The 27,891-nt window shown below is 45.2% G+C and overlaps 2 protein-coding genes across 2 annotated transcripts in view; both read left to right on the top strand.

Moving 5' to 3' along the window:
* SIGLECL1 (SIGLEC family like 1) overlaps positions 1-12,761 on the top strand; it is a 23,063-nt gene extending 10,302 nt beyond the window's left edge. Inside the window, exons 2-6 of the mRNA XM_011946252.1 lie at positions 7,330-7,542; positions 8,819-9,100; positions 9,227-9,332; positions 10,820-10,976; positions 12,020-12,761. Of these exons, the coding sequence (XP_011801642.1) occupies positions 7,521-7,542; positions 8,819-9,100; positions 9,227-9,332; positions 10,820-10,976; positions 12,020-12,037 (585 nt within the window). The 5' untranslated portion in view covers positions 7,330-7,520 and the 3' untranslated portion in view covers positions 12,038-12,761. The remainder of the gene's footprint in view (positions 1-7,329; positions 7,543-8,818; positions 9,101-9,226; positions 9,333-10,819; positions 10,977-12,019) is intronic.
* A 1,917-nt stretch (positions 12,762-14,678) lies between these two features.
* Positions 14,679-26,190, top strand: LOC105514709 (sialic acid-binding Ig-like lectin 11). Its single transcript, XM_011946251.1, has 6 exons — positions 14,679-14,970; positions 21,912-22,029; positions 24,004-24,357; positions 25,057-25,320; positions 25,652-25,933; positions 26,084-26,190. The coding sequence occupies exons 3-6, from the start codon at positions 24,024-24,026 to the stop codon at positions 26,188-26,190; spliced, it is 987 nt and encodes a 328-aa protein (XP_011801641.1). The 5' UTR covers positions 14,679-14,970; positions 21,912-22,029; positions 24,004-24,023.
* The last annotated feature ends 1,701 nt before the right edge of the window (positions 26,191-27,891 follow it).

Raw genomic sequence — 27,891 nt, 5'->3', positions numbered from 1 at the left:
CCTCATGAGGTTGTTTCCCGGAATTGGCAGGGGTGGGACCCTATCAGGGTGGAACACTATCGAGGCAGGGTGGGACCCTATCTAGGGCCACCTGGTGCTAACTTTTTAGGTTTTGTGAGGCCTACTAGTTTCAGAAGCAGGCTGACAGTGAGGGAAGTGACTTATCCAGAATCACCCAGAAAGTAGCGACAAAGATTAGGTCTTCTTACTTTTGGTCCACTTCCAGGAAAAATCTAAGTATACTGTGTGTCACATCAGGGCTAGCTGATTTATTCTTATATTTTATTCATGAGGAAATGGACTTGGAGAGGAGAATGAACTTCACCGTGCTTATACAGCAGTTTTTAAGGCAAAAGAGAATCATGAAAAAGACACTACATTTATAGTCAAAGGTTGAGTCTGAAATCAGCCTAATGGCTGCATATCTTGGGGCCAGTCATAGTGCTTTTGTGGAGCTCTGCCTTCCTTTTTGATGTGTTAACAATGAGATGTACCTCACAGCGTTCTTGAGACTAATATAAATGTTGGATAAAATTTCTGTCTCTGGAGTTGTAAATGGCAACCTTAGTTTCTCATTAGATGTTAACCAAAAAAGTAGTTAGTAGTCACAGCATGATTCAGTCAATCAGAATTGATTCACAGCAGGGCATAGTGGCTCATGCCTGTAATCCTAGCACTTTGGGAGGCTGAGGTGGGAGAATTGCTTGAGCCCAGGAGTTCAGAACCAGCCTGGGCAATATAGCAACACTCGACTCTCTCTCTACAGAAAATAATTTTTTAAATTAACTGGGTCTAGTGGTGAGCCCTTAAAGTCCCAGCTACTCAAGAGACTGATGTGGGAGGACTACTTGAGCCCAGGAGTTCGAGGCTGTAGGGAGCTGTGATTGTACCACTGCACACCAGCCAGGGTGACAGGGTGAGGCTCCATCTCTTTAAAAAAAAAAAAGGATTGATTCACAGTAGCCAAATAGTAGAAACAACCCAAATGCCATCAACTGATGAATGGATAAACAAAATGTGGTATATCCATACAATGGAGTATTACTCAATGATAAAAACGAAAAGATAATTTTGCCAGAATAGGCAAATTAAGTTATGCTGTCCATGACTCCACAGGGAGAGGATAACTGGAAGCTTTGTGTGGGGAACTTCTGGACCCTGCCCTGTGTGCCTTCCCTTGGCTGATTTTAATCTCTATCCTTTAGTTGTAGTAAACAGTAATCATGAGTATAACAACTTTCAGTGAATTCTGTGAGTACTTCTAGTGAATTACCAAACCTAAGGGTAGCCTTGGGGCTCCAAAAACCTGCAAATGATTTGAGAAATGAGGGTAATCAGGGATCCTTGATATCTTCAGTTGGTGTCAGAAATGAGGGGATCTTGTGGACCATTCCCTAACTTTTCAGTTGTATCAGAAATGGGATTCACCAGAGCAGCCCTGACTCACTGAAACATATGGTTTGAGAAGAGGAAAGATGTGAAGTCAGGATGATGAGCCTTTGACTCCTGGACTGTCCTGTGGTTACCGTGGGTATAGAAATGCAGCTGTTCTGCAAACAGTTACAGGAGATAAAAGTTACCACTGCTTTTTCAATACAATGGATCCAACCCCTAAGAAACTGACCCACTGGATGCATAAGGAAACAAACCAAATAGACAATCCCTTGGCTATTTTTATCCGTAATGGTTAAAATGAAAGTGGCTGAGGCGGATCCTGATGCTGGCCCAACTGAGCTACAGCTGCTAGCCTTGGGGCCACTGCTAAAGGGCAAAGTTAGGCTGAAATGACAGATGGCAAAGAAAATTAGAGTGATTCACCCGAGAGTGAGAAAAGGCGAACATTTCCAAGAGGGTGGAAATCTTGAAACAGTTATTAAGAAATGAGATGAGTTAAGCAGACATTGAGGGAGTCAAAACAAAGGTCTCAATGGAGCACTCTTAGAAATTAGGTGGAGCAGTGAGAACCCAGACTGGCCCTCCAGTGTTGAAGGTCCCTCATCAAGTCTGCTATATTTACCCTAGTTTGGAGGAATTTTAAAAGCCAGAAGGCAAACATGACAATGAGAAATCTGACCTCAGATCTCCTGAGGGGAGGAACTTGTGATCTAATCAAGATAAATGACAAAAGGGCCTGGGTTGCTTGGTCTGACCCCTGAGGACCCAAAGTCATAGGCACATTAGCGGTATAATAGTCAGGGGGTGGATAAGAGATATTTCTGGGACTCATGTGGGAGCCTTATACTCTGCGATTCCAAAAAGGTTGGTGAAATTCTAATAGCATCTATGGTTAGATTGCGAAGACATGGGATTGCAAAAGTGGACGAGACTCAGGTGAAACTTTGGATGAAAATTGGAATGTTCGGACAGACTATATGAATGTATTATGTGAATGTGTTTACCTAAGTGTATTATGAGGAAGGATATTGTGTCCAACTGGGGAAGAGTTCCCCTGCATACTATTATAAAACAGAAGGCATGTAAATCTTCCCTTCAACCAATATTGATTGAATATGCTAAATAGGAACCAATAAGATTGCCTAAGCCCACACTAATTGTTCATTTGAAACAGTACAGGGTATCTGGTGGACAAAACATGTTAGAAGCTTAATGTTCGCTTTATTTAGGCAGACTGGAGCTAAGGCCAGTGAGCACCACCCAGTGGTGAATGCTGGGATTTGGGGCCAGAAAATTTCCATTTGACGGACAACTAGCCTATTGGGCTTTGAGTCTGCCCCGTCATTGAAGGACATAATAATCCTGACACCTGAAATACTCATGATGTGTTTGTAACGTTGGAAAAACACTGTAATAAGGCCATGTCCAAAAGAGTCTCATAATAAATGGAAATTGTTTATACAGGAACATGCTACCAGGGAAGTGCAAGGAGGTACTCGTTATATTTATGAACAGGTGGCCTCTTTTTCCCTTCTGAAGAGCTGCTAGATCCTATTATTACTTGGATGATGTCTATTAATAGCTCCCGATTGACCAACTAAGAGCTGTTTGATTTATGGATGGCAATTCCAAAGTGAATTAACAACATCCTGTTTGGAAGACTGACACTCATATTGAGGAAGGGAAAAACAAGTCACTTCAGTGGGCTGAATTGCCTCTGTGTTTGGGTTTTTACCAATTCATGGGCAGTGGCCAATGGCCTGGCCATATGATCGGGCAGATGGGCAATGGAAAACTGTACTATTAAAAGGACGCCTATATAGGGTACAGCCTTATGGAATTCACTATAGCCAGTATCTCAAAAGACCTGTTCATATCCCCTACAAATAATAAAGTAAAAAGAGAAACAGACCTCCTTCCTCCCACAAAGGCAATTAATATCCTACCTTTTATGCTGGACATTTCTTGGCAACTTTTAAAGGATTTTTACGACTTGTGCCTGCGTTCTTAAGCACTTGATTTTGCCCAGTTTTTTTCAAATTGTAAAGAAATGCTGCCATACATTATTACTCATTTGTGTCTGGCTTTGTTAATTCAGTATTTTATGTGTAAGGATGGGCCATGTTGTTGCAGCTAGCATTAGCTCATAGGTTTTTGTTGCTGTGTAGTATCTCATTTTTAAAAATTCTGTGTTTACTGGCATTTGGATTTTTTAATATTTTAGCTATTTTTAAATCATACCACTGTAAACATTTTCGCATGATTTTTTTGGCATACATATGCACAAATATTTCTATAAAGTGTACATCTGGGAGTGGGATTGGGGGTCATAGAGTATGTGTATCTTCTACTTTGATAACTTTGTTGCCCTGATTTATATTTCCACCAATACTGTGTGAAAGTTGAGTACCACATTCTCACCAAGACTTGATATATTGTCAGTCTTTTAAAATATCCAGCTAGATGTGTACTGGTATCTCATGGTTTTACCAGACATTTTGCTGGTTATTAATGAGATTTTAAATATTTTCATGGGGCCGGGCGCGGTGGCTCAAGCCTGTAATCCCAGCACTTTGGGAGGCCGAGACGGGCGGATCACGAGGTCAGGAGATCCAGACCATCCTGGCTAACACGGTGAAACCTCGTCTCTACTAAAAATACAAAAACTAGCCGGGCGAGGTGGCGGGCGCCTGTAGTCCCAGCTACTCGGGAGGCTGAGGCAGGAGAATGGCGCAAATCCGGGAGGCGGAGCTTGCAGTGAGCCGAGATCCGGCCACTGCACTCCAGCCCGGGCGACGAGACTCCGCCTCAAAAAAAAAAAAAAAAAAAAAATTTTCATGGAATTTTTGTTAAGATTTGTCTTATGATCCAGCTATGGTCAATTTCTGTAAATGTTCTCTGTGTGCTTACAAAGAAATTGTATTCTGCAGTTATTGAATGCAGTATTCTCTATATATTTTTGGTCAAATTTGCTGATCAAGTTGTTGAAATCCTTATATATTCCAATAGTCTGTTTGTTCTATCAGTTTCTGAGAGAAAAGTCATTAAAATGCCCCACTACTATTGTGGATGTCTGTTTCTCTTTTTATTTTTGTAGATTTTTTTGCTTTATATATTTTTGGACTATGTTAATAGGCAAACACAAATTTTAAATATATACTGTATTCCTGTTAATGTCATCTTATCATTAGGAGATATGCCATTCTATCTTTGGTAATGCCTCCTGCTTAAAGTCTGCTTTATGGGATGTTAATGTAGGTATGTCTACATTACCTGGTTTTCTGGTTGGTATTTGCTTGGTATATGTTTTCATTCTTTGGTTTTTTAACTGTCCTTTACATTTATGCTTTGGTTGTGTCTTTTGTAAACAGCATAGAGTTTGGCTTTGGTTCTTTTTTCCAATATGGTGATCTTAGATTCATAACTGGATAATTTTAAGCCATTTATATTTAGTTAAATCATTGATGTATTGGAATTTAAAGCTAACATCTAGGTACATGATCTCTACTTGTCCCAACCGTTCTATATTCCCTTTTGTATCCTTTCTGTTTGTTTCTCTGTCTTTATTTTCAAACAAGCTTTTAAATCAAAGTACACTTTTATACAGAGAAGTATTAATACAGATAGTAAGCATACAATCAAATTATCACAAAGGGAGCAGACCAGTGTAACCACCATTGAGGTCAAGAAATAGAACATTAACAACACCCCAAACACTCCACTCATGTACTACACTATTCATTACCCTCTTTATCCTTGCTGTGTTCTGGATGCAAGCATGTTGTATGTGTTGCAAGTATCTTCTCCAGCCCTGTAACTTGCAGTTGTCCTCTCTTAATGGTATCTTTTGATGCAGAAATTAATTCTGATACAGTCTATTTTATCCATATTTCCTCATAGCTAGTGCTTTGTGACCCTTTTAAAGAAATCTTTGCTTACCTAAAACTTACCAAGGTACTCTCCTATGTTGTATTCAAGAATTCCACTGACCAATATGGTAGCTACTAACTACATATGACTATTGAGCCCTTATATTGTGGCTAGTCTGAATTGAAGTGTGCTGTAAGTGTAAAATATATACAAGGCTTTGAAGAGTGTATAAAGAATGTACCAAATCTTACAATTTTGTGTTGATTGCATGTTGAAATATTGGGTTAGGTTCAATATGAATAACCTAGTGAATAACCTAGGTTTCTTTCACTAGGTTAAATGAAACATCTTAAAATTATTTTTAACCATTTCTTCTTTTTTAATGTGGCTACTAGAACATTTAAAATTATACATGTAGTCCACATTTATAGCTCACATTATATTTCTTCGCACAGCACAGTTCTAGAACAGTGTCCCAATGTCCCTAGAAGTTATTTTTATGTATGACATGAGGTAGAGGTCTTATTTCCTTTCGCTGTATGGCTATCCAGTTGTTCTGACACAATTTATTCAAAAGAGAGTCCTTTAACAACTTCTGTGCAGTGCCGTATTTATCCTAAACCAAGTGATCATGTATATATAGGTATTTTTCTCAACCATATAACTTGTCCCACTGATATTTTTATTTATCCTTGTGTCAATACCATACTCTCTGAATTACTATGTATGTATGTATTTTATTTACTTACTTACTTATTTTGAGATAAGAGTCTTACTCTGTTGCCCAAGCTACAGTGCAGTGGTGTGATCACGGCTGACTGCAGCCTTGACCTCCCCACCTCTGGTGATCCTCCCACCTTAACCTCTCAAGTAGCTTGGACTACAGGTGCGTACCACCACACCCAGATAATTTTTGTATTTTTTGTAGAAACGGGGTTTTACCATGTTGCCCAGGCTGGAATTACCATGGATTTTTAAGTCATGATATCCAGTAGGAATTGGAACTGGCCATTTTTTTTGAGACAGGGTCCCATGCTGTCTCTTTTTTTAATGGAAATTTACTGAGAACAAATTTATTAAATAAATATCTACATGGGATATAAACAGGAACATTGTGCCATGCTATATAACATTACTTACACCATTCATTTCAAATTTTATGGGAAAACAATTATACTGTGGTGGGGAGATGTTGTTTTACACTTCTCACCAAACTAAACATTATCATATTTTTCCTGAGAGAATGTCAACACTTTTCTATCTTAAGTGATCACACCACTGCACTCCAGACTGGGTGACAGAGAGAGAGAAAGACCCTGTCTCAAAAACAAAAACAAGCCAGGCATAGTGGCTTATGCCTGTAATCTCAGCACTTTGGGAGGCCAAGGTGGGTCAGGTGTTTGAGATTAGCCTGGCCAACATGGCGAAATCCCATCTCTACTAAAAATATAGAAATTATCTGGCCATGGTGGTGAATACCTGTAATTCCAGCTACTTGGGAGGCTAAGGCAGAAGAGTCGCTTGAACATGGGAGACGGAGGTTGCAGTGAGCCGAGATCGAGCCACTGCACTCCAGCCTGGGCGACAGAGTAAGATTCTGTCTCAAAACACAAAAATAAAACAAAGAATAGACTGGGCACGGTGGCTCACACCTGTAATCCCAGCACTTTGGGAGGCCAAGGCAGGTGGATCACGAGGTCAGGAGACCGAGACCATCCTGGGTAACATGGTGAAACCCCATCTCTACTAAAAATACAAAAAATTAGCCAGGCGTGGTGGCTGGCACCTGTAGTCCCAGCTACTCAGGAGGCTGAGGCCTGAACCCGGGAGGCGGAGCTTGCAGTGAGCTGAGATCACACCACTGCACTCCAGCCTGGGCGACACAGTGAGACTCTGTTTCAAAAATAAATAAATAAATAAATAAATAAAAATAAAGACATAAATAAATAAATAAAACAAATAATTAAGGAGACATGACACTGAGGCTTCATAGACTATCTTAGTTGCCTCCCTGTCCCTACATGCTCATGAGCATCTCATCCCATGTAATTCCTGCTTCTCCAGGTGAACAGGCCTTCATGATGACCAGAGACAGAAGCCCCTGACTTGGCTAAAGATACTTTCTGCTCTCCCTATCCCCACATCCTCTTTCAGTTACCCATCACCTCACTCCTTCTGAACCATATGGTTCTGATGTCAGAGCCAGCGTAGTAAAGAGCTTCTGCTATTCCTGAGAACTGTTGCTGCTGCAAGTGATGCTTCCACTGCTACAGCTGGGTAAGTAAGGTGAGAAGCAGCACTGGAGGGGGGTGTTTGGAAGCCAAGACTCCAGGGCCTGGGTGTTGGCAGGGGCAGAGGATGGACTATGGAGGCACAGAGAAAGAGGACATACGGGCATAAGTACCAAATAATCAATGTGAATTAGACATCTTCTGTGTGTCAGATTTTGACAGGACTAGGGTGTCTGAAGCAAATAGCAAATTGGGCAAGAGAGAGGGATTGAGGGTACGGGTGCTATGAAGGCATGAGAGCACTAAGAGCTGTTTCAGACATTACTGGAAGCCCTGAAGTTAAGTTTTTCAGCGTTTCCATGGGCACACTTTGCCAGATGGAAAAGACAGTTCAGAGGACAGCCATAGAGGGGGCCGTACATGAGAGTCCCCCACAAATTCCTCAACAGCACCCCGCAAGTGACTCAGGTGAAGAGACCAAGATCAGGAGCTACTGGTTAGGGGAAAATTACCCCTTTCTTCCAGTAACCTCAAAAAACTTCGATGAAAAAGTGTGCGTCAACACTGAAGACAGATTCCTCATTATTGGAGACCTTGATGGATGTGACCGTTCCTTCCTAATCCATGATATTCATCAAATGGCCACCATGTCCTACCTATTCTAAGTAAAGCGAGGCAGTTTCCAACATTCTTACACAGAAGATACCATAGTACTCTTGGCTTCCAGTGAATATTCCACCAAAGGCCACTTGGGACCGGGAAGAAGGAAATTGAGAAAGGTGTTCTATTTATTGAATGGGTAACATTTCACTACGCACCGACCTGGGTGCACTACAAATCTTGGGGCATTCATTCTTATAACAATGATAATATGAGATAGGTTCAGCAAATATCCCAATTTTCCAGGCTAGGAAACAGCAATGATAAGGGGAGTGACTTGCCCAGCAGCATCTAGACAGCACGTGATGGAGGGAGAATTGATCACAGAACCTAAGAGGAACATTGGGGGTGGGAAGAAGAGAAGCAGAGTAGGAGCTCTGGCTTGGACATCTAGCCTTGTGGGGTAGGTGAGGGATCACAGACAATGGAGAGCCTCAGAAAATTTACTTGCCACCCCTCAAGAAGGTCTAGCGATCAGGTTCAGGCCAGACGGGGAGAGAAGATACAGGGGAACTAGTCTGTGAGGCCTGAATCCTGTGGGCTTCCAGAAAGTCCTTCTGAAACTTCTTGAGGATAGCAAATAAAGAGAAGGCTGCATCCTGGAGAAACTGGAAGAGGGAAGTCAGAATGCTTTGCTGACCCCTGACCCTTCCTCCCCACAGTACCTGCTAAGCTGCTCAACTCCTCTTGCTCCTTGGAGAAGACACTGCAGTGCAGCTGTTCCTTCTATGGGATTCCCACACCCTCTGTGCAGTGGTGGATGGGAGGAGTCCCCGTGGGTGTGGATGGCATGGATGGCAGCCTCCAAGTGACCTCCACCATGCTTGGCCCCTGGGCTAACAGCACCATCAGCCTAACTGAAGAGCCAGAAATGGGCATGAGACTTCTCTGTGAGGGGAAGAACCAAAACGGAACCCACGCTTTGAGCATCCTACTGATGTCAAGTGAGGGTGGAGGGGGCTGGGTGACTGGGTGAGGCAATAAGTGGGATGGTGACAGTCACTGGGGCTAGAGAATGGGGCATTGTTTTGGCTCCAATGCCAAACTTCTCACATGCTCTCTGCTTCCAGGAAAGAGTTCTTTGGCTTCCCAGGCCTTCGTGAAAGGGCTGATCCAGGGTGCTATCTATGCGGGAATTGTAATTGCCCTGCTCTTCCTCTGCCTCCTCCCTCTCATGTGAGTACCAGGGTTAAAATTCACCCGCAAGCCTACTACCTGGCAGGTCCTGGCTGCAGCCGTGGCACAGAGAGGTCCAAACAGGACCCCTCCCCTCAAGGAGCTTAGGGTCTAAAGAGGGAAAGAGGTGCCAAACATGGTCACCACAATCCAGGGCCATGAGGACCATACAGAGCCGTAAAACTGCATCATAAAACAGACACTTTCAACACATTTTATAAAGGAGAAAGCCAAGAAGGGGCTTGGCAGCCCTGGAGAAGGCAGCAGCGAGTCCCAGGGTGCTGGCTGTGGTGGGCCTGCAGAGCTAAGTACTCATTAGCTTGGTAGAAAGTATTAATAGTACAGGTTGAATATCTAATCCAAAAATCCAAAATCCGAAATGCTCCAAAATCCAAAAGTTCTCGAGGCACCAGCATAATGCCACAAGTAGAAAATTCCGCACCTCGCCTCATGTGATAGTTCAATGTACACAAACTTTATTTCATGCACAAAATAATTTTAAGTATTATATAAAATTACCTTCAGGCCATATGTATAAGGTGTATATGAAACATAACTGACTTTTGTTTTTATACTTGGCTCCTATCCCCAAGATATGTCATTGTGTATAAACAAATATTCCAAAATCTAAAAAAAAAAAAATTGAAATCTGAAACACTTCTGGTCCCAAGCATTTCAGATAAGGGATACCTAACCTTTGTATGCAGATGCCCAGAGGCATGTTTGAGGCATTTCCAGTGTCTTTGTGTAATGTCAGGTGCATTGAGAGTGCCAGGTAATGGCTAAAAATGAGGTTGAAAGACGTCCTTGGTGTTGGTTCACAGGGTGTTAAAACTCAGCGGCATGCATTAGCTAGAAGCATGGAGTGGGAAGGGCTGAGTTTCAGGAAGTCAGGTCAGAGAGTCAGGCAGGGGAGCCTGTCCAGACAGCTTGGACTGAATCCTCAGTTCGGAGCACTGTTAGGAAGAGTACTAAGCTGTGAAGGAAAGCTTGAGCTTGGGGTGGGACACAGATTAGGGAGAGTGAGAGACAGAAGGTCAGAGGCCAGGCAGGAAGCTGGTACAGCGGACTAAGCAGGAAATAGAAGGCCTGACCTGGGGCACATGATGAGGGGCAGCCAGAGAGGTGGGACTTGGGCATGGCCGGCTATGGGGAGACAAAGATGAGGAGTGAGGTGGCAGGGCAAACTGAGGAGCTATTTTCAAAGTATAATCAACTGGACTTGAAGACCAGTAACAATGTCTCTGCCAGTTGCAAGGCTCTTTCATAGCTGACCTCATCTGAGCCCCACAGCCTAATAAGCAGGGTATCCCCATTATTCAGGGTGTGAAACTAATTCCCAGAGAGGATGTGTGGCTTGCCCTAGGTCATACAGCAAGCTGGTACTGTTGTTGAGGCTTTAAATCAGAAGTTCTGGTCAAGGTAGAGCCCATGTCGGGATTCAGGGAGATGGAGAGCCAGAACCAATCCAAAGCTTATTTCCTTAGAGTGAAACATATCAGAAAGAAGCAGGCGAAGAGAGCTGCAGCAATCCGAGCAAAAAAGAGCTCGAAAGTCAGAGCAAGCCAAGAACTCGAGATGTCTCTGAAGCCTGAGGAACCAGGAAAACCCATAGTCGCCCCATTTTCTGAGAGCCAGATATTGGTATGTACCTATCGTGTCTGGAATCTGGTCTATCGGAATACTGATAATTAGACCCACAGGGAAGGGAGCACACCGTGTTTTGAAGGTGTTATCATCTTCAGTCTTGCAGGATACCTACCGCTAGAGTGTGCTTTCAGGTCATTTTATAAATAGGAAGCTAAGGCCCAGAGAGGAGAAGGATGAAAGTTAAGAGAAACAATTTAAAGAACAATTAAAATCAATTTACACACACACACCAGTACACTGAATCCCCACTGAAAAGGCAGTTGGGGAAAATCCTAATAGCAGTTGTAGCATCAGAGTGGAAACCAAAGGATTTGGTCTCTGAGTGTATGGCTGGCAGCAGTCAGCTTGGTGTAGATGCCACAGGCCAAGTCAGCCTGAAGTGGTTAGAGATTAGGCCAAGCCCAGGTTACTCCTTCATTCACCGTGTACCCCGCATCCTCAGCAGGGCTTGGAAGATCCAGTGTCTGACGTTGCTAGGCCTCACTGTTATTTACCGTTTATGATTCTCCAGAATCAGAATTGCCCTGCTGCCCTCCTGACACCCTGCATGAATAGTTAGTGTCCTTTAGTGGATAAACCATCTGTTAATTCCACCAATATTTCCTGCAATATCCCCCAATCTTTGTGCTGGGCACTCCTGGGGTCTCAGAAATGGGCCAAACCTAGGCCTTGTCCTCCAAGAGCAGCTAGACTGGTGGGGAAGGCGCCTTCACAGTAGGGGATGCTGAGCCAGGGAGTTGTGGTGGTGCAGAAGAGGGAGGGACCAAACCTACCTGAGGAAGTCAGGCAAGATTCCCTGAAGAGTCTGAGGAACCGTCAGTGTTGTTGGTACTGAGGATGTGCAGAGAGGGGCCAGAGGGAGAAGACCAAGTTGCAGGCTCTAACCAGGGGGTTGTGAGGAAGGGCCAAACCAAGTGCTCACTCCATGTTGCTTTACTTCTGTGCACAAAGGGGTGTCATTTTAAGATTTGGATACCTCAACTCTAGACCTGTTCCAACATTCTTCTTTCTTTGTCTATTTTGCACCTCGCTTTCAGGAAAAGCAAGATAAATGAGCCAGCTAAGCCGGTGGAACGTGCATCATACCTGGAGTCACCATTATCCCTGGAATTAGAAAAGTCTGTAAAATTTATAGAGCCCACAGAAACCCTGGAGACTGTGATAAACCTGGAGCCCCCGGACTCTCCTTAGCTCACAAAACCCTCTCAGTTCCCACACATCCCTTACACTCATTCTCCATCGAATAGGGGTTTACTCTCAGACCTAGTCTTAGAGCCTCTGAAGGCAAACTTTGCAATTTGTTGCTTGACTAAACCGGAAGAAATCTGTGCCACCCTGGGAAGGTGTCAAAAGAAGGAAAAATATATGTGACAATATGAATCAAGTCCATCAGCAAGTTGCTTTTGAGCGCCTACTGTGTGCCAGTACCTGAGATACACCTACAAGAGCACCAGGCTTTCAAGCCTTCACATCTGGATGGAATCCCAACTTCAGTGCTTGGTGGCTGTGTATCTTTGGACAAAATCTTTCATTCCCCAACCTTTAAACATCACATGACCCATACCTGGGTGGAGAGTGGGTGAAAAGTACTGTTCAGAGAGGCAGGTGAGAAAAAACATGACGATGGGCCCTGAAGGCCAAGATTCATTGGAGCTTTATCTTGTAGGACCTTATCCTGACTCCCTTAGAATGTAAGTTCCAAGAGAACAGGGACTTTTTCTGCCTTGTTTTCTACTTTCATCACCACCACCCAGAATGATGCCTAAAATACAGTAAGTTCTCAAGAATGTTTGTCAAATGATTTAATTAATTATAAGCTGTTGTAAGGTTTGTAGCAAGCAAGTAGAGTGACCAGATATATACAAAAACATCATTCCCCTACCCTGACCCCATATATATATTTAGAATGGGTAAGGCTGGAGATAAAGATGCTAGTTAGGAGGTTATTGCAATAGTTCTTGGCCAGATTGAAAGGCAGGCATGCAAGGAATGAGAAAGGGATTCAGGCATTAGGATGAACCACAGCTGTGTATTGTTCCTCTCAGAATGGATGATAACCTCCCTTCTAGTAGATTTTTTTTTTTTTGAGATGGAGTTTCGCTCGTTTCCCAAGCTGGAGTGCAATGGTGCAATCTCGGCTCACTGCAACCTCCGCCTCCAGGGTTCAAGTGATTCTCCTGCCTCAGCCTCCCGAGTAGCTGGGATTACAGGCGTGCACCACCATGCCCAGCTAATTTTTTATAGTTTTAGTAGAGACGGGGTTTCACCATGTAGGCCAGGCTGGTCTCGAACTTCTGACCTCACGTGATCCACCCACCCCAGCTGCCCAAAGTGCTGGGATTACAGGCATGAGCCACCGTGCCTGGCCAGATGCTAGTAGTGTTCAGTGGGTCGAAAGATGGTCATCTCTTCCCTGGGGCAATATTTGTGAGTAAATACAGTGACCCTGTAGCACCAACTAGATGGTCATCTTATACTCAGGGTGGACATTTCTGTTAGCCCCCACGTGTATAAGCACCTCTCACAGACAGTTCACATTTCACAGAAATATCAGATGTGCCAGATAATGAAGGGAAGAAGTAAGACACTGACCCTGCCTCCATGGAATCATGGTCTACACAGATAGACAATGAAGAAAAGCAGACAAGTGTATAGCTTAAAATGTTGATAAGTGCTAGAAAGAAAAAAGGATAGAATACTATGAGAAAGCACAGGAAAGGAAGCTAGGTTGGATTACAGAGTCAGAGAAGGTCTCTCAGAGAAAGTGACACTTGTCTTGAGACCTATAGGATTCTCAGGAGCTGGCTAGACAGAGGGAGCAGTAGAGCCTAGGCCTGACATGAGGGCAGTTTGGGAAGTTCAGGAGCCCAGAGCAGGCTGCTGTGACTGGAATTGACTGAGGGTGAGCTCCTGAAGGGCCAGAACTTGCAGGGCTTCAAGGGCTCTAATAAGAAGTCTAGGTTTTGTCCTCACTTGTGGAGGGTTATTTCCTCTTAAGCTTTGTAATTCTGGAAAGTGCAGATTGTATGGGAATCACATTCAGTGGAGGTGTATGAGAATCCTGTGCAGCAGAGGTTTTGAGTTGAGGATAGAAGCCTCTATATAACAGGTTTGGTGTTTGCTTCTACTAAAGATACATCCTCTCCTTGGGAGGGAGAGGCAGACAAGGCTGGGGAGAGGGAGAGTGCCAGTGCTGGGAAAGAAGAGAATAAAATGTAGGAGAGGATGGGGATCGGGTTGGAGATAGGTCAGAGATGGGTTTGGGAATGGGAATGGAGAGGCTACGCTTCATCGTGTGTCTTGTTTTCTTGGTGATAGGGGCCTCGGGTGCAGGACAGGAAACAAGGAGTACACAGGGTGACTTCTGACCAGCCCCTGGGGTCCAGCACTGGGCATTTTGTTCCTTAGCCAGTGCCTTGACTTCCCGCACGTACTAGGTTGAGAGAGGAATGTTCCTTAGTAACTGATTGGCCTGGAGTCTAGAGGACTGGTGGGGGTCTGGAACCACCTGCCCAAGGAAACCGATTCTCCCAATGGCTGGGGTACCCAGTAGCGACTGTTGCTTCTGACTAGCTCAGGCTCTGGAGACCCGCGCGCTCTCCTATGCGACTGCGCGTCCCAGCAGCTCCCGCGAGAAGCGTCAGGCCCTGATTGGCTCTGGACAAATTCGCGTGTGCTTGCGGGGCGGGACTTCACGGGGTTGGTATCCCCGTGCGAGGAGGTTGGCGAGGCCTCGGGGCACTCCCAGTTCAGCGAATCGGTTAGCCTTCCTCCACCTTAGTCAATTCCCCGTGAGGCACTCCATGTTTGTGTACACGGTTATTCCACGTGTCAGTCAGTTCATCGGGCGCATCTGGAGTCATTGAGAACAGTAATAGGAAGTCAAACAAACCCGCTTGATGCAAAAATTCTGGAGGACATTCGGTTTTTAAGGAAACAGTGCTGAGGTAAGACCAGGCTGGAGCTCTTTGGAACCTGAGACTAGGAGGTAAATATGGAAAAAGAAACAATAATTTAGGGGGAGGGAAAAGAGATTGCCTGTGAAGACAACTCATGCATACACCAGGGCCTGGAGAAGGAAATGAGACTGGAAAGAGATCAGAATTTTATTTTTATTTCATTATTTTATTCATCTATTTATTTTGAGACAGTGTCTTGCTCTGTCAGTCAGGCTGGAGTGCAGTGGCACAATCTCAGCTCACTGCAGCCTCGACCTCCCAGGCTCAAGCAATCCTCCCACCTCAGCCTCTGGAGTAGCTGCACCCACAATGCCGGGCTGATTTTTTTTAATTGTTTTGTAGAGACAGGGTGTCGCTATATTGCCCAGACTGGTCTCAAACTTCTGAGCTCAAGCGATCTTCCCACCTCAGCCTCCCAAAGTGCTGGGATTACAGATGTAAGAGATCAGAGTTTTTGAGTCTGAAGGACCCTTACCTAGTTTGCAGTAACCCTCCCATTTTACCGAGGAGGAAAAAAAGGGAAAGCAGAAAGGGGACAGAACTTGCCCAGAGCTATCCAACGAGTTACTGGCAAAGCCCCAACTGGAACCAGTCCAGAGCTCTTCCCAACCTTTGATTTGAGGTTGAAAATTAAAGCAGGAGGAGGAAGGATTTTGACAGTGAAAAAAAAAAAAAGGAAAAGTGGGTTATGATGGAGAGATAGGATTTGTTATCTGGAAGCCTGAGTAGCATCTTGATGTAAGGAGGGAGTCGTTTTTTAAGAGAGGCAGAAATCAGAATGGAAAAGCAGAGGGCTGGTTCTTGAATCAAAACATCACTGAGCAGAGAGATGAGTCAAGAGCGGTCACAGTTTAAATGCTAAGGGAACCAGGCAGGTGATGTGAATGATAAACACTTGCTTAGCACTTATTTTGTGCTGGGCTGTGTTCTGAGGGTTTCACATGCATTAATTCACTTAATCATTTAATCCAACAATTCTGCCAGATGAATCCTGTTAAAAATCTACATGTTATAAGTGAGGAAACTAGGGAAACCTGGAGAGGGGAAGTAATTTGCCCACAGTCACACAGCTGGCAAGTGGTGGAGCCAGACTTAAACTCAGGAAGGCTGACTCAGCACAGGGTCTTAACCACTGTGTTAATAATATGCGCCTCCCAGGTGAGTGTAGCAGGGAGAGCACGGGCAGGAGTGGACTGGAGAACAATTGTCCAGTATTAAAGGGGAAAGTTAATATCTGCCATGTGATGTCAGATCTAATTTATTAGAAAGTAGCTGGGAGTTCAGACTTTTATGTGAGGATCCTGATTTTTAAACATTGCAGCTAATTAAAGAAAGTCTGTAGGCAGGTTTCTTAACGCAGGCTAAATAAAACCCCTTGCATTTTAACTGCCTCACAAAGCCACTAATTTGCAAACTCTAGACTATCTTTGAAACGAGGAGGCAATTCCCTAGTGAGGGAAGGGCCTGGCCCAGAAATACCTAGAAAACGGGGGGCAAAGACCAAGCCTTTGGACTGCTGGCCGTCCACCCACTGAAGAATCTCGAACCCTTCCTTTGAACTGGCTTCACATTCAAGTTGTATGGGTTTGCTGTTGCTTTCATAAGAGTTACCAATTACCACAACTTTAGCAGCTTTTTTGTTGTTTGTTTTGAGACCAAGTCTCGCTCTCTCACCCAGACTGGAGCGCAGTGGTGCAATCTCAGCTCACTGCAACCTCTGTCTCCTGGGTTCAAGCTGTTCTCATTCCTCAGCCTCCCGAGTGCCACCACGCCTGGCTAATTTTTAAAACATATTTTTAGTAGAGACAGGGTTTTGTCATGTTGCCCAGACCGGCCTGGAACTCCTGTCTCATGTGATCCACCTGCCTTGGCCTCCCAAAGTGCTGGGATTACAGGCGTGAGCCACCGGGCCCAGCCCAACTTTAGCAGCTTTTGAAGTAACACTCATGTGTGATCTCACAGAAGGTCAAAAGTTCCAGCATAGTGTGGTTCCCCTGGTTTTCTGCTCCAGCTTTTACAAAGGCCTGAATCACACTGTCAGCAGGGTATGTTGCTTTCTCGAGTCCCTTTGGATGAACCCATTTCCAATCACATTCAGAATCAGTTCCACGCTTTGTAGTAGTGAGGTCTACATTCCCTTGCTAGCTGTCTGCTGGGGTCATTGTCAGCTTCTAGGAGCTGCCCTCATGGGCTCGTGGGTTCGTTCCTTCATCTTCAAAGCAAACAATGGTGAGTCAAATCCTTCTTATGCTTCACATCTCTCTGACCTCCACTTCTGGCTCATCTGTTCCCTTTCTTCCTCCTGAATCTCTCTGACTTTTCTGCTCTGAAAGTTTCATGTGATTATATTACATTCACTCAGATAGTCCAGGATGATCTCCTCAATTGAAGATCAGCAGATTAGTCACCTTCACTCCATCAGCAAAGTCCCTTCACTCCATCAGCAAAGTCCCTTCACTGAAGCACATAGATTAATGTTTAATTGAATAACCAGGGCACAGGAATCTTGGAATGGGAGACATCTTTAGAATTTTGCCTACCACACAAGTCCAGGGGGAAGACATTTGCAACTCAAATTGTGCATAACTACATGCTTTTCCCACTGTCTCTCTCGAACCTTGTGAGGTGGACAGGACAGGTTGATTTATCATATTTTATACATGAAGCATGGGACTCAGGAGAAGAGGCTTGAACCATGATGACACAGCAGTTCTGAAGGCAGCCTGGCATACCGGAAAGGACACTGGGTTTGGAGTCCAGGGACCTACGTGATGACTTCAGGATGTCAATTTCTTGGCCCTGTGAACCTGACCAGTTCCTATCCTGTTCTGGGCCTCAGTTTCCTTATCTGTGAAGTGATGCATTGAGAACTACATGACAGTGCTGTTGTGAGATTAAGAATAATAAAGTATGTGAAGCATGTGAATCTCCAGTGCACAGTACATGGGCCACCATGACTGTTCAGTATTTATTTATTTATTTGTATTAAGGTATCTGTAGAGCCACAGTTAGAACTCAGATTTATTTATTTATCTCTCTCTCTCTTTCTCTCTGTTTCTATCTCTCTCTCTCTCCCTCCCCTTCCCCCTCCCCCCAGGCTGGAGTGCAGTGGCACGATCTCTGCTCACTGCAGCCTCTGGGATTCAAGTGATTCTCATACCTCAGCCTCCCGAGTAGCTGGGACTACAGGCACGTGCCACCACACCTGGCTAGTCTTTGCATTTTAAGTAGAGAAGGGGTTTTGCCATGTTGGCTAGGCTAGTCTCGAACTCCTGGCCTCAAGTGATCTGCCTGCCTTGGCCTCCCAAAGTGCTGGGATTACAGGTATGAGCCTCCACGCCTGGCCAAAACCCCAAATTTCTTGGTTCCAAATCTTTCATTTGATAAAGATTTATTATGCACCAGCTGTGTTCCAGATTGTGTGTTGGGTACTAGAGACACAAAAGTGACTCAGACTTGACTTTGAAAGGTAGACTCCATTATGTCACACAAAGGTACCGTGAGCATGACACACAAAGGCCACCCAGGAGTGGTACACAAAGGTGATTCCAACATGACACGCAAAAGATATTTGGATGTGGCTAATTTTCTCAAGGAACTCACGTTCTGGTCAGAATAGATACAGAGTTACTTCTCTGCGTACTGTGAAGTGGCAGAAGCTGACCAAGGAGAGAAAGAGGAACAGAGGGGAGATAGGGTTAGGTAGTATTTCTAGCAGTCTGTTAATAATCTGTCAAATTTTAGAGTTTATTTTGACAGTAAAGTGAAGCCAACAGATGGTAACGAACAGGGAACTGACGTGATTGATTTATAATTTAAAAGGATGTCATGTGGATATGGAAATGTGAAGGGGCAATGGTGGAAATATCGCTGGAACAATGGAGTAATGGAAATTCTACTGTCCTTCCTCAGCTGCAGAGTCCCCTGCATAGTCTCCTTGTCATCCTCCTCTAAAAGTTTTCTAAGAGTCCCCAAGGAGTCTCCTATGTCTTCACAAACAGGCCCCCTTCATCTGGTTCCTGCAAGCATGGGAGCTTTACTTTTTTTGTGGCGGGGATGGAGTCTGGCTCTGTCACCCAGTCTGGAGTGCAGTGGCACGATCTCGGCTCACTGCAACCTCTGCCTCCCCGGTTCAAGCAGTTCTTCCACCTTAGCCTCCCCAGTAGCTGGGACAACAGGCACGTGCCATCACACCTGGCTAAGTTTTGTATTTTTAGTAGAGATGGGGTTTCTCCATGCTGCCCAGGCTGGCCTTAAACTCCTCGGCTCCAGCAATCTGCCCTCCTCGGCCTCCCAAAATGCTTGGATTCTAGGCATAGGCCACCGCGCCTGGCCTAGAAGTTCACTTTGGCTAGATTCCCTGGTAAGGCGTTTTGTCAGTTTTCCAACTAGCACGACAATCAAATGGAGAAGAGATCCGGCGGCGGGCTGTGTGGGGTTGTTGCAACAGCTCCACAGGGTCATCCGAAAACCAGGCTCCCCATGTTGTTGTCAGCGACATCCCCAGATCTCTGGCTTTCATCCTCACAGTTGTCTCATAGTTGCCAGGTGGCTGCACCATCTCCAGCATCACATTCATCTTCCAGGAAGGAAGAAGGGGAAGGTGAGGAGGAGGAAATGGTGGTGCTGGTGTCAGAAAAGAAGAACTCCCAAAACTGCCCAGCAGACAGCCTCTTAAGTTTGGTATTTTAAGTAGACAAGTCTCTCAAAATGCGTGCTCAGTAATCTAGCAGAGTTAAAGGTCTTTATTATTTATTTATTTATTTTTGAGACGGAGTTTCGCTTTTGTTGCCCAGGCTGGAGTGCAATGGTGCAATCTCGGCTCACTGCAACCTCCGCCTCCCGGGTTCAAGCGATTCTCCGGCCTCAGCCTCCCCAGTAGCTGGGATTACAGGCGCCTGCCACCATGCCCAGCTATATATATATATGTGTGTGTGTATATATATGTATATGTGTGTGTGTGTATATATATGTGTGTATGTATATTCGTGTGTATGTGTGTGTGTTTTTAGTAGAGACAGGGTTTTACCATGTTGGCCAGGCTGATCTCAAACTCCTGACCTCATGTGATCCAACTGCCTCGGCCTCCCAAAGTGCTGGGATTACAGGCATGAGCCACCGTGCCTGGCCAGGTTTTGTTGTTTTTTTTTTTTTTTCTGCATTGTTCATGAGAGAGAAGAGTACAGCCCTACAGATTGGTATACAGTTTAGGAAAACAGAGATGTCAATTACAATGTTATTATTACCAGAGCAAGAAATCATCAGGCAAGACAACCCGTCAGAATTGCATTTTATTTGGGGATCATTTTCATGAGACATGGAATAATTTCTAACATCTTTGGAGTCTCATAAGACCATTTTGTTTAAATTGTTCTTCCAAGGGCAGATTCATATTAGCAAAGACTAGAACAAGTCAGCAACCATCATGAATATTCATACAAAACTGTATATTGCAGAGGAGAACATAAATGACATTCTTATAAACAGTCTCAGTTTTGCACAACATCAAATCAAATTCCTTGAACCATTTTATATAACGCAGAACAGTATCTTTTGATTTAGTGCTGCAGGGGCAGGAAACATGTCCTTCAACTCTTTCTGAGAGTCATGTACTTTATTATGAAACTTACGTTTTTAAAACCAAGCCCTGGAATTTTATTAGCTAGTATTACATGAAAAAAAAAAAAGAAAGGGTGGGGGGAGAAAAGCTAAGTAGGCTTTTATTCACTGATAATAATTTGATAACATTTTTCTTCTTGGCTCACTGGCCAGAACTCTGCCATATGGCCACCCCAGATGAGGCAAGAAAACAGAGATATTATTTTTCAAATTGGTGGCTTGGTCACCTGAACAAATGTGAAATACTAAGGAGGAAACAGAGGTTGGATATCCGGTGGGCAACTCTCAGGGTTTACCTGAGACAGTGCCCTAGAGGAGATGGATAGCTAGGGCTGCTGAAGACAGTCTGAGAGAGGAGGCTTCTTTCTGGTTGTGAGATCCAGGAGGGAACTTCCAGGAGGAGGTTACATTTGACCTGGACTTGGAGAGAGAGAGAGGGTTTGAATGTGGGCAGAGGACAGAGCTGCAGAAGGACGCCATGACACGGGGAGTGACCTGAGGAAACAAGCAGAGGAAGGATGTGTGGAGCATCTGTGGAAAGGATCCCTATTTCGGCCGGTGCGGTGGCTCCTGCCTGTAATCCCGGCACTTTGGGAGGCCAAGGCGGGCAGATCACCCGAGGTCAGGGGTTCGAGACCAGCCTGGCCACCATGGCGAAACCCCGTCTCTACCAAAAATACAAAAATTAACTGTGCGTGCTGGCAGGCACCTTTAGTCCCAGCTACTTGGGAGGCTGAGGCGGGAGAATCGCTTGAACCTGGGAGGCAGAGATTGCAGTGAGCTGAGATCGTGCCATTGCACTCCAGCCTGGGTGACAGAGCAAGACTGCCTCAAAAAAGGAAAAAAAAAAAACCTTTTTTTTTTTTTTGGTATGGAAAGAATGACAGGGTGCAGGCATGGGGAATATTGAGGTAAGGGAAAAGCAGGGCAAAATCAGGGAGGGCTCAAATGAAAGGCAAGGGAGTTTGGAATGTACTCTGTCTGCCCCTGAAATGTTGTTTATTTCTCGAATATCTCTCTTAAATGTATCACCTTCTCTTTGTCCCCCATAGCTACCGTTCCAGCTCAGATTTCATCATCTTTCTCCTGGACTGTTGTTTCCTCCTCCGTGCAGACCCAGAGGGATCTTTAGAACACCTAAACCCATTCTCCCATTGTTCAAAACCGTTCCATAATTTCCCTGAGCTCCCCCATTGACGCGGGAGGGAGTCCGAGCTCCTCAGCCTGGCATTTGAGACTCTTTGAGGAGGAAGTGGAGTGGGAATGCAGACCGGAGAGAGGAAAGCAGACATGGTGTTGAGGCTTCACAAAGAGTTTGGGGACAACCCCTGTTCTTTTGTTTTTGTGGCAGGGTCTCACTGTGTTGCCCAGGCTGGAGTACAGTGTTGTGACCACAGCTCACTACAGCGTCAGCCTCCTAGGCACAAGATATCCTCTCACCTCAGCTTCCTGAGTAGCTGGAACTACAGGCATGTACCATTACACCCGACTAATTAAAAAAAAAATTTTTTTTTATAGGGAAAGGGTCTCCCTACATTGCCCGGGCTGGTCTCAAACTCCTGGGCTCAAGTAGTCCCCCCACCTCAGCCTCTCAAAATGCTGGGATTATAGGCGTGAGCCACTGTGACCAGCCCAACTTCTGTTCTCGAAGCTCCCCAGCATCAGGTCCCATCAGGCCCCTAATTCACAAGATTAACAGACCTTAGGGGTGGATTGAAAAGACTAGAGCCCCTAGCAAGCAGTGGACTTCTTTCTAGCCGCACCCCATGCCTCTTGCTGCTGCGCCTCTCCTCATCCATTCCAAATCCTGCCCTCCAGGACAGACCAATCTGAGGTCGGAGTTAGCAGCAGGATACATCCTGGTCCTCTCTTGCCCCTGAGGTCTCGCTGGGGCTGATGGCACTGCTGCTGCTATGGTTGGGTAAGTAGAAGGAGAGGCAGCGTGGAGGTATCTTGGGGAGGTAAGGGTGGGTAGGGGTGGAAGGCAGACAGAGCTGAAGTCAGATGAAGAGGTGAGAACATAAAAAATTAGGTACTTGGCCAAGCACAGTGGCTCATGCCTCTAATCCCAGCAATTCGGGAGGCCAAGTTGGGCAGATCACCTGAGGTCAGGAGTTGGAGACCAGCCTGGCCAACATGGTGAAACCCTGTCTCTACTAAAAGTAGAACAATTAGCCGGGTGTGGTAGTGGGCACCTGTAATCCCAGCTACTGGGGAGGCTGAGTTGGGAGAATCACTTGAACCCAGGAGCGGGTGTTACAGTGAGCCAAGATCGTGCCACTGCACTTCACCCTGGGTGACAGCAAGACTCTGTCTAAAAAAAAAAAAAAATGTAGAATCTTTATTCTACAATATAGATCCTTAAGAAACCCTGAGTCTTTGAAGACCAGAGTTCAGGTTCAAGCTCTACCACCTTGAGTAATTCTCTTCAGTTTGCTCACCTGGACAATGGGGTATTCCCCGTCTATACAGTGAAAGGAAATTTATTTGTGGAAACCATTCAACCACAACAGTCCTAGGTTTCACAGGGCTGTTGGGGAGGGGAGGGGGTTCCAAATGAGCTAATGGGTGGCGAGCACAATTATTCACTGTTCACTGTGACATGGTCTCCTGTAGGGGAATGTGACTGAAGTCATAATCTGCAGTTATCATTGCAGGGAGGCACGTGCCTCTGTAGGTATTGTCCTTAATTATCACAATATTGTAGTGTTGGTATTATTGTACCCATTTCCCTGACTGAGAAACTGAGATTCAGAAATGATGCAACATGGCCAAGATCACAAGATACAATTAATACCAACAAGAAGAGCAATAAAAAAAATCCAGCAGACTAGATTGGGGTGATGCAGTTTAGGAGTCCCCAAGACGCCTCTGATTCAGTGATCCACAAGAAGGACTCAAAACGCAGCAGAACTGTTTTACTCATGATTGCAGTTGATTATAGCCAAAAAATACGGATGAAAATCAGTACAGGGAAGAGGTGCATAGGGCAGGGTTCAGGAGAGAGCAGGCATGAGCTTTCAGCTGGCCTCTCCCAGTAGTGTTGCACCAACAGAGCTTACTTCTTTCAGCAACAATGTGTGGTGACATGCACAGACATGCCAAGAAGAGAAGTGCACCCAAGCCTTGGTGTCCAGGGTTTTTATTGTGGGTCTGGTCACTGACTTAGCTTAGTCTTCAGTCCCTTCAGAGGTCAAGCTGATGCCCCAGGATCCAGGGGTCCCACCATAAATCAGAGTGTTAGCATCAACTGATGAAGTCCAAGGTCTCAGGTAAACAAAGACACTCCTATCAGGCAGGATATCCCAAGGGTTTGGAGATGACCTCATAGGACCTGGACAAGTGTCAAGCCTTTCTTAGGTAAGGTGACTCTTTTAATGCACAGATATAATACAGGAGTATGGTAGGTGGGTCTGTTTTTCAACTTGGATCTCTCCTTACAGGGTTACTTTCTCAGGTTTTGATGGAAATCAAGAAGATACCAGTGGAAGAGGGGCTGTGCACGACAATCCCTTGTGCATTTGAATTTCCCAAAGAACTCCCAAGCAATTCCATGATCATGGGCTACTGGCTCAACAAAAACATCAGCTCCCTTGCAGCTACAAATAAACCCAATGCTACCGTTGGTGATAACACCAAGGACAGATTTTACATGACTGGGAATCTTAACGAAGAAGACTGTACCCTACTCATCCACGATATTCTCAAAGGGAACAACGGGACGTATTTATTCTATGCAGATCTAGGAGAACAAAAAGGTGCTTTCCTGGGGAAGGATATCAAACTCTTTGTGTCAGGTGATGTTCAATGTCATCCAGTAAGTGGTTTGGAAAGAAGGAAATCCATCAGTGGTTCTGGTGATTATGTGGTTTTTACTTGATGGACACTGGGCTTTACAAAACCTCAGGTATTTGAGTTTTCCAATGATGCAATGAGATCAGTATAATAGGTAACTTTACCTTTCCAAATAGAAATGGCAAAAAGAGAAGCGACTCGCCCTATGTCATCCGACCAATACAAAATAGAGAGGAAATGATCACAGACTGGGCTGGGAAGGGGCAGAGTCTAGGGGGAGAATTGGGCTGGAAAAGGGAGGCAGAGGAGGAGTTACCACTAGCACATCTAGTCTGGGGCTCAGGTAAGGGGCCAGAATGTAGAATCCCCATTCTGCAATGTAGATCGTCAGAAAACTACTCACCCTCGGTCTTTGAAGACCAGAGTTCAGGTTCAAGCTCTACCACCTTGAGTAGTTCTCTTCAGTTTGCTCACCTGGACGCTGGGCTGTTCCCCTTCCACACAGAGAAAGGAAATCTATTTGTGAAAAACCATTCAACCACAACAATCCCAGGTTTCACAAGGCTGTTGCGGAGGTGAGGGGGTTGCAAATAAGCTAATGGGCGGGGAGCACTTTGTAACCTGGAAACGCTATGCATCAGTGAAGTGTCCATGAGGGTCCCTTTTCCCCCAAGGTTTGGGTCTACTTCTCTCTTCTCCAGACCTAACCCAAAAGCCAGAGCTCCACATCCCAGAGATTCTTTTGGCTGAGAAACCTGTGACCTTGAACTGTACCCTCAAAGGCACCTGCAAAGAAACCAAAGCCCTCTTTTACTCCCGGAAGAACCCAGCCATCCCCAGCAGCTCCTCCTCGGTGCTGCACTTCATCCTGAGGCCTGAGGACCACGGCAACACCCTTGGATGTCACTTGAACTTCTCCCTAGCCAACGTGACCAGAAGTAGCTTGGTCAAGCTCCAAGTGGTCTGTAAGTGCTGGTGGGCACAGGCAGGATCCTGAGAAATAGTGAGCTCAAGAAAAGACCTGAGCCCCAGAGGGAAAGAAATCTTAGGAGCTGTCACATGTTCCCCCTGGCCTTTGGGGCTGAAAGGTCAGAGGTAGGAGCTGAACCCAAGTCGGAGGCAGATGTGGAGAGAGGATGAAAGGGGACTGTTTTGAGTCCCAGCCTCACTCTGGGTTGCCAGAAAGTCTTTCTGAAGCTCCCTGTGAATAGCGAGTAAAGAGAAGGCTGGGTCTTAGGGGAAGCAGAGAAGCAAAATCAGGACATCTTGATGATCCCCGATTCTTCCACCGCACAGCACCTGCCAGGTTGTTCAATTCCTCTTGTTCTTTGGAGAAGACAGTTCTGTGCAGCTGTTCCTTCCATGGGATCCCCACACCCTCCGTGCAGTGGTGGCTGGGAGGTGTCCCTGTGGATGTGAACAGCATGGATAACATCCTCCGGGTGACTTCTTCCACACGTGTCCCCTGGGCCAACAGCACCATCAACCTCATCGGGGAGCCAGAAATAGTCATGAGACTTCGCTGTGAGGGGAAGAACCGATATGGAATTCACACTTCCAGCATCTTCCTGATACCAAGTGAGTATCCAGGGACCTCGTGACTGAACTGGAAAGAACACCTAAGGGCCAGATGTGGATGGGCACAGGGCCAGTGGAAAGGGTAGAGAGTTTTTGCTCCGACTTCAAAGCCTTTGGAGAAAAGTCAATCTCACTTCCCTCCAATTCCAGATAAGAAATCAGTTTCCAGTGTGTTCGTGAAAGGATTAATCCAGGGCATCGTGTATGGAGCCATTGCCTTCTCATTGCTCTTCTTCTGCCTCGTCCTCTTGTTGTGAGTATCAAAGTTCAAATTCATCAGCAGCCTTTCCCAAAGCCTACTGCCTTAATTTATGTTCTCCATTTCCTTCCTCATACTTTCTTCCTGTTTATTTTGCTTTGTCTACTTTGTTTGTTTGTTTGTTTGTTTTTTGTGACAGGGTCTCCCTCTCTCACCCAGGCTGGAGTGCAGTGGAGCAATCACAGCTCACTGTAGCCTCCACTTCCCTGGGCTCATGATCCTCCCACCTCAGCCTCCTCAGTAGCTGGGACTACAGGTGTGTGCCACCACGCCTGGCTAATTTTTGTATTTTTTGCAGAAACGGGATTTCACTATGTTGCCCAGGCAAGTTTCCAACTCCTGGGCTCAAGTGATCGACCCACCTCAGCCTCCCAAAGTGCTGTTGGGATTACAGGTGTGGCCCACTGCCCCCGGCCTTGTCTACCTTTTAAAAATGGATTCTTACGTCGTTAACTTTCAGTTATTCTTCTTTTTCAGTATTTGTATTTAGAGCCGTAAATTTCCCTCTGAGCATGACTTTAGCTGCGTCTCACAAATTTTAATATAAAGATTTCATTATCATTTGGTTAAAATATTTCTAATTTCCATTATGATTTTTTGACGCATGAGTATTTTTTGTTGTTGTTTTTTTTTGTTTGGTTTGCTTTGGTGTTGAGACAAGAGTTTTGCTCTTGTTGCCCAGGCTGGAGTGCAATGGCGCGATCTCGGCTCACCACAACCTCCGCCTCCTGGGTTCAAGCGATTCTCCTGCCTCAGTCAACCTAGTAGCTAGGATGACAGGCATGTGCCAGCACGCCCGGCTAATTTTTTTGTATTTTTAGTAGAGATGGGGTTTCTCCATGTTGGTCAGGCTGGTCTCGAACTCCCGACCTCAGGTGATCCGCCTACCTTGGCCTCCCAAAGTGCTGGGATTACAGGCGTGAGCCGCCGCCCCCAGCCTGACCCTTGGGTTTCTTAGGCACATTACTGTCTTTTTAAATTTTTAACTTAAACCCAATAAGGTCAGAAAATATACTATGCATGATTTCAGTTCTTTTTGTAACACATTTTTTGTTTAGTTTTTATAAATATTCCATGTGAACTTGAAAAGAATGTATATTCTGTACCTGTTGAATGCAGTATATATGTCTCTATGTGTGTGTCTGTGTGTGTACGCAAACACATACATATACATATATACCCTTTAAATCAAATTCATTAATTGTGTTGTTTGAATCTTCTCTACTTGTACTGACTTAATTGCCTGCCTGCTCTAATAATAAGAGGTAGGCGTTTTTAAATCTCCCACCATGATTGTGGATTTGTTTGTTTCTTCTTGAAATTCTGTCAGCTTTTGCTTTATAAATCTTGAGACCATGTCATTAGCTTCAAGTCTATTTTAAAATGTGCATACAAGGCCAAGCGACGTGGCTCACACCTGTAATCCCAGCCCTTTGGGAGGCCAAGGCAGGTGGATCACTTGAGGTCAGGAGTTTGAGACCAGCCTGGCCAACCTGGTGAAACCCCATCTGCACTAAAAATAAAAAATTAGCCGGGTATGGTGGCGTGTGCCTGTAATCCCAGCTATTTGGGAGACTGAGGCAGGAGAATGGCTTGAACCCAAGAAGCAGAAGCTGCAGTGGGCCGAGATCATGCTCCTGCACGCCAGCCTGGGCAACAGAGTGACAGACTCTGTCTTAAAAACAAAAAAAAAGTTCAT

The sequence above is a fragment of the Colobus angolensis genome, unplaced genomic scaffold, assembly GCF_000951035.1.
Source record: "Colobus angolensis palliatus isolate OR3802 unplaced genomic scaffold, Cang.pa_1.0 Scaffold25, whole genome shotgun sequence".
Lineage (NCBI taxonomy): Eukaryota > Metazoa > Chordata > Mammalia > Primates > Cercopithecidae > Colobus > Colobus angolensis.
Note: the sequence above shows the minus strand (reverse complement) of the source record. Positions and strands in the feature narration are given on the sequence as shown.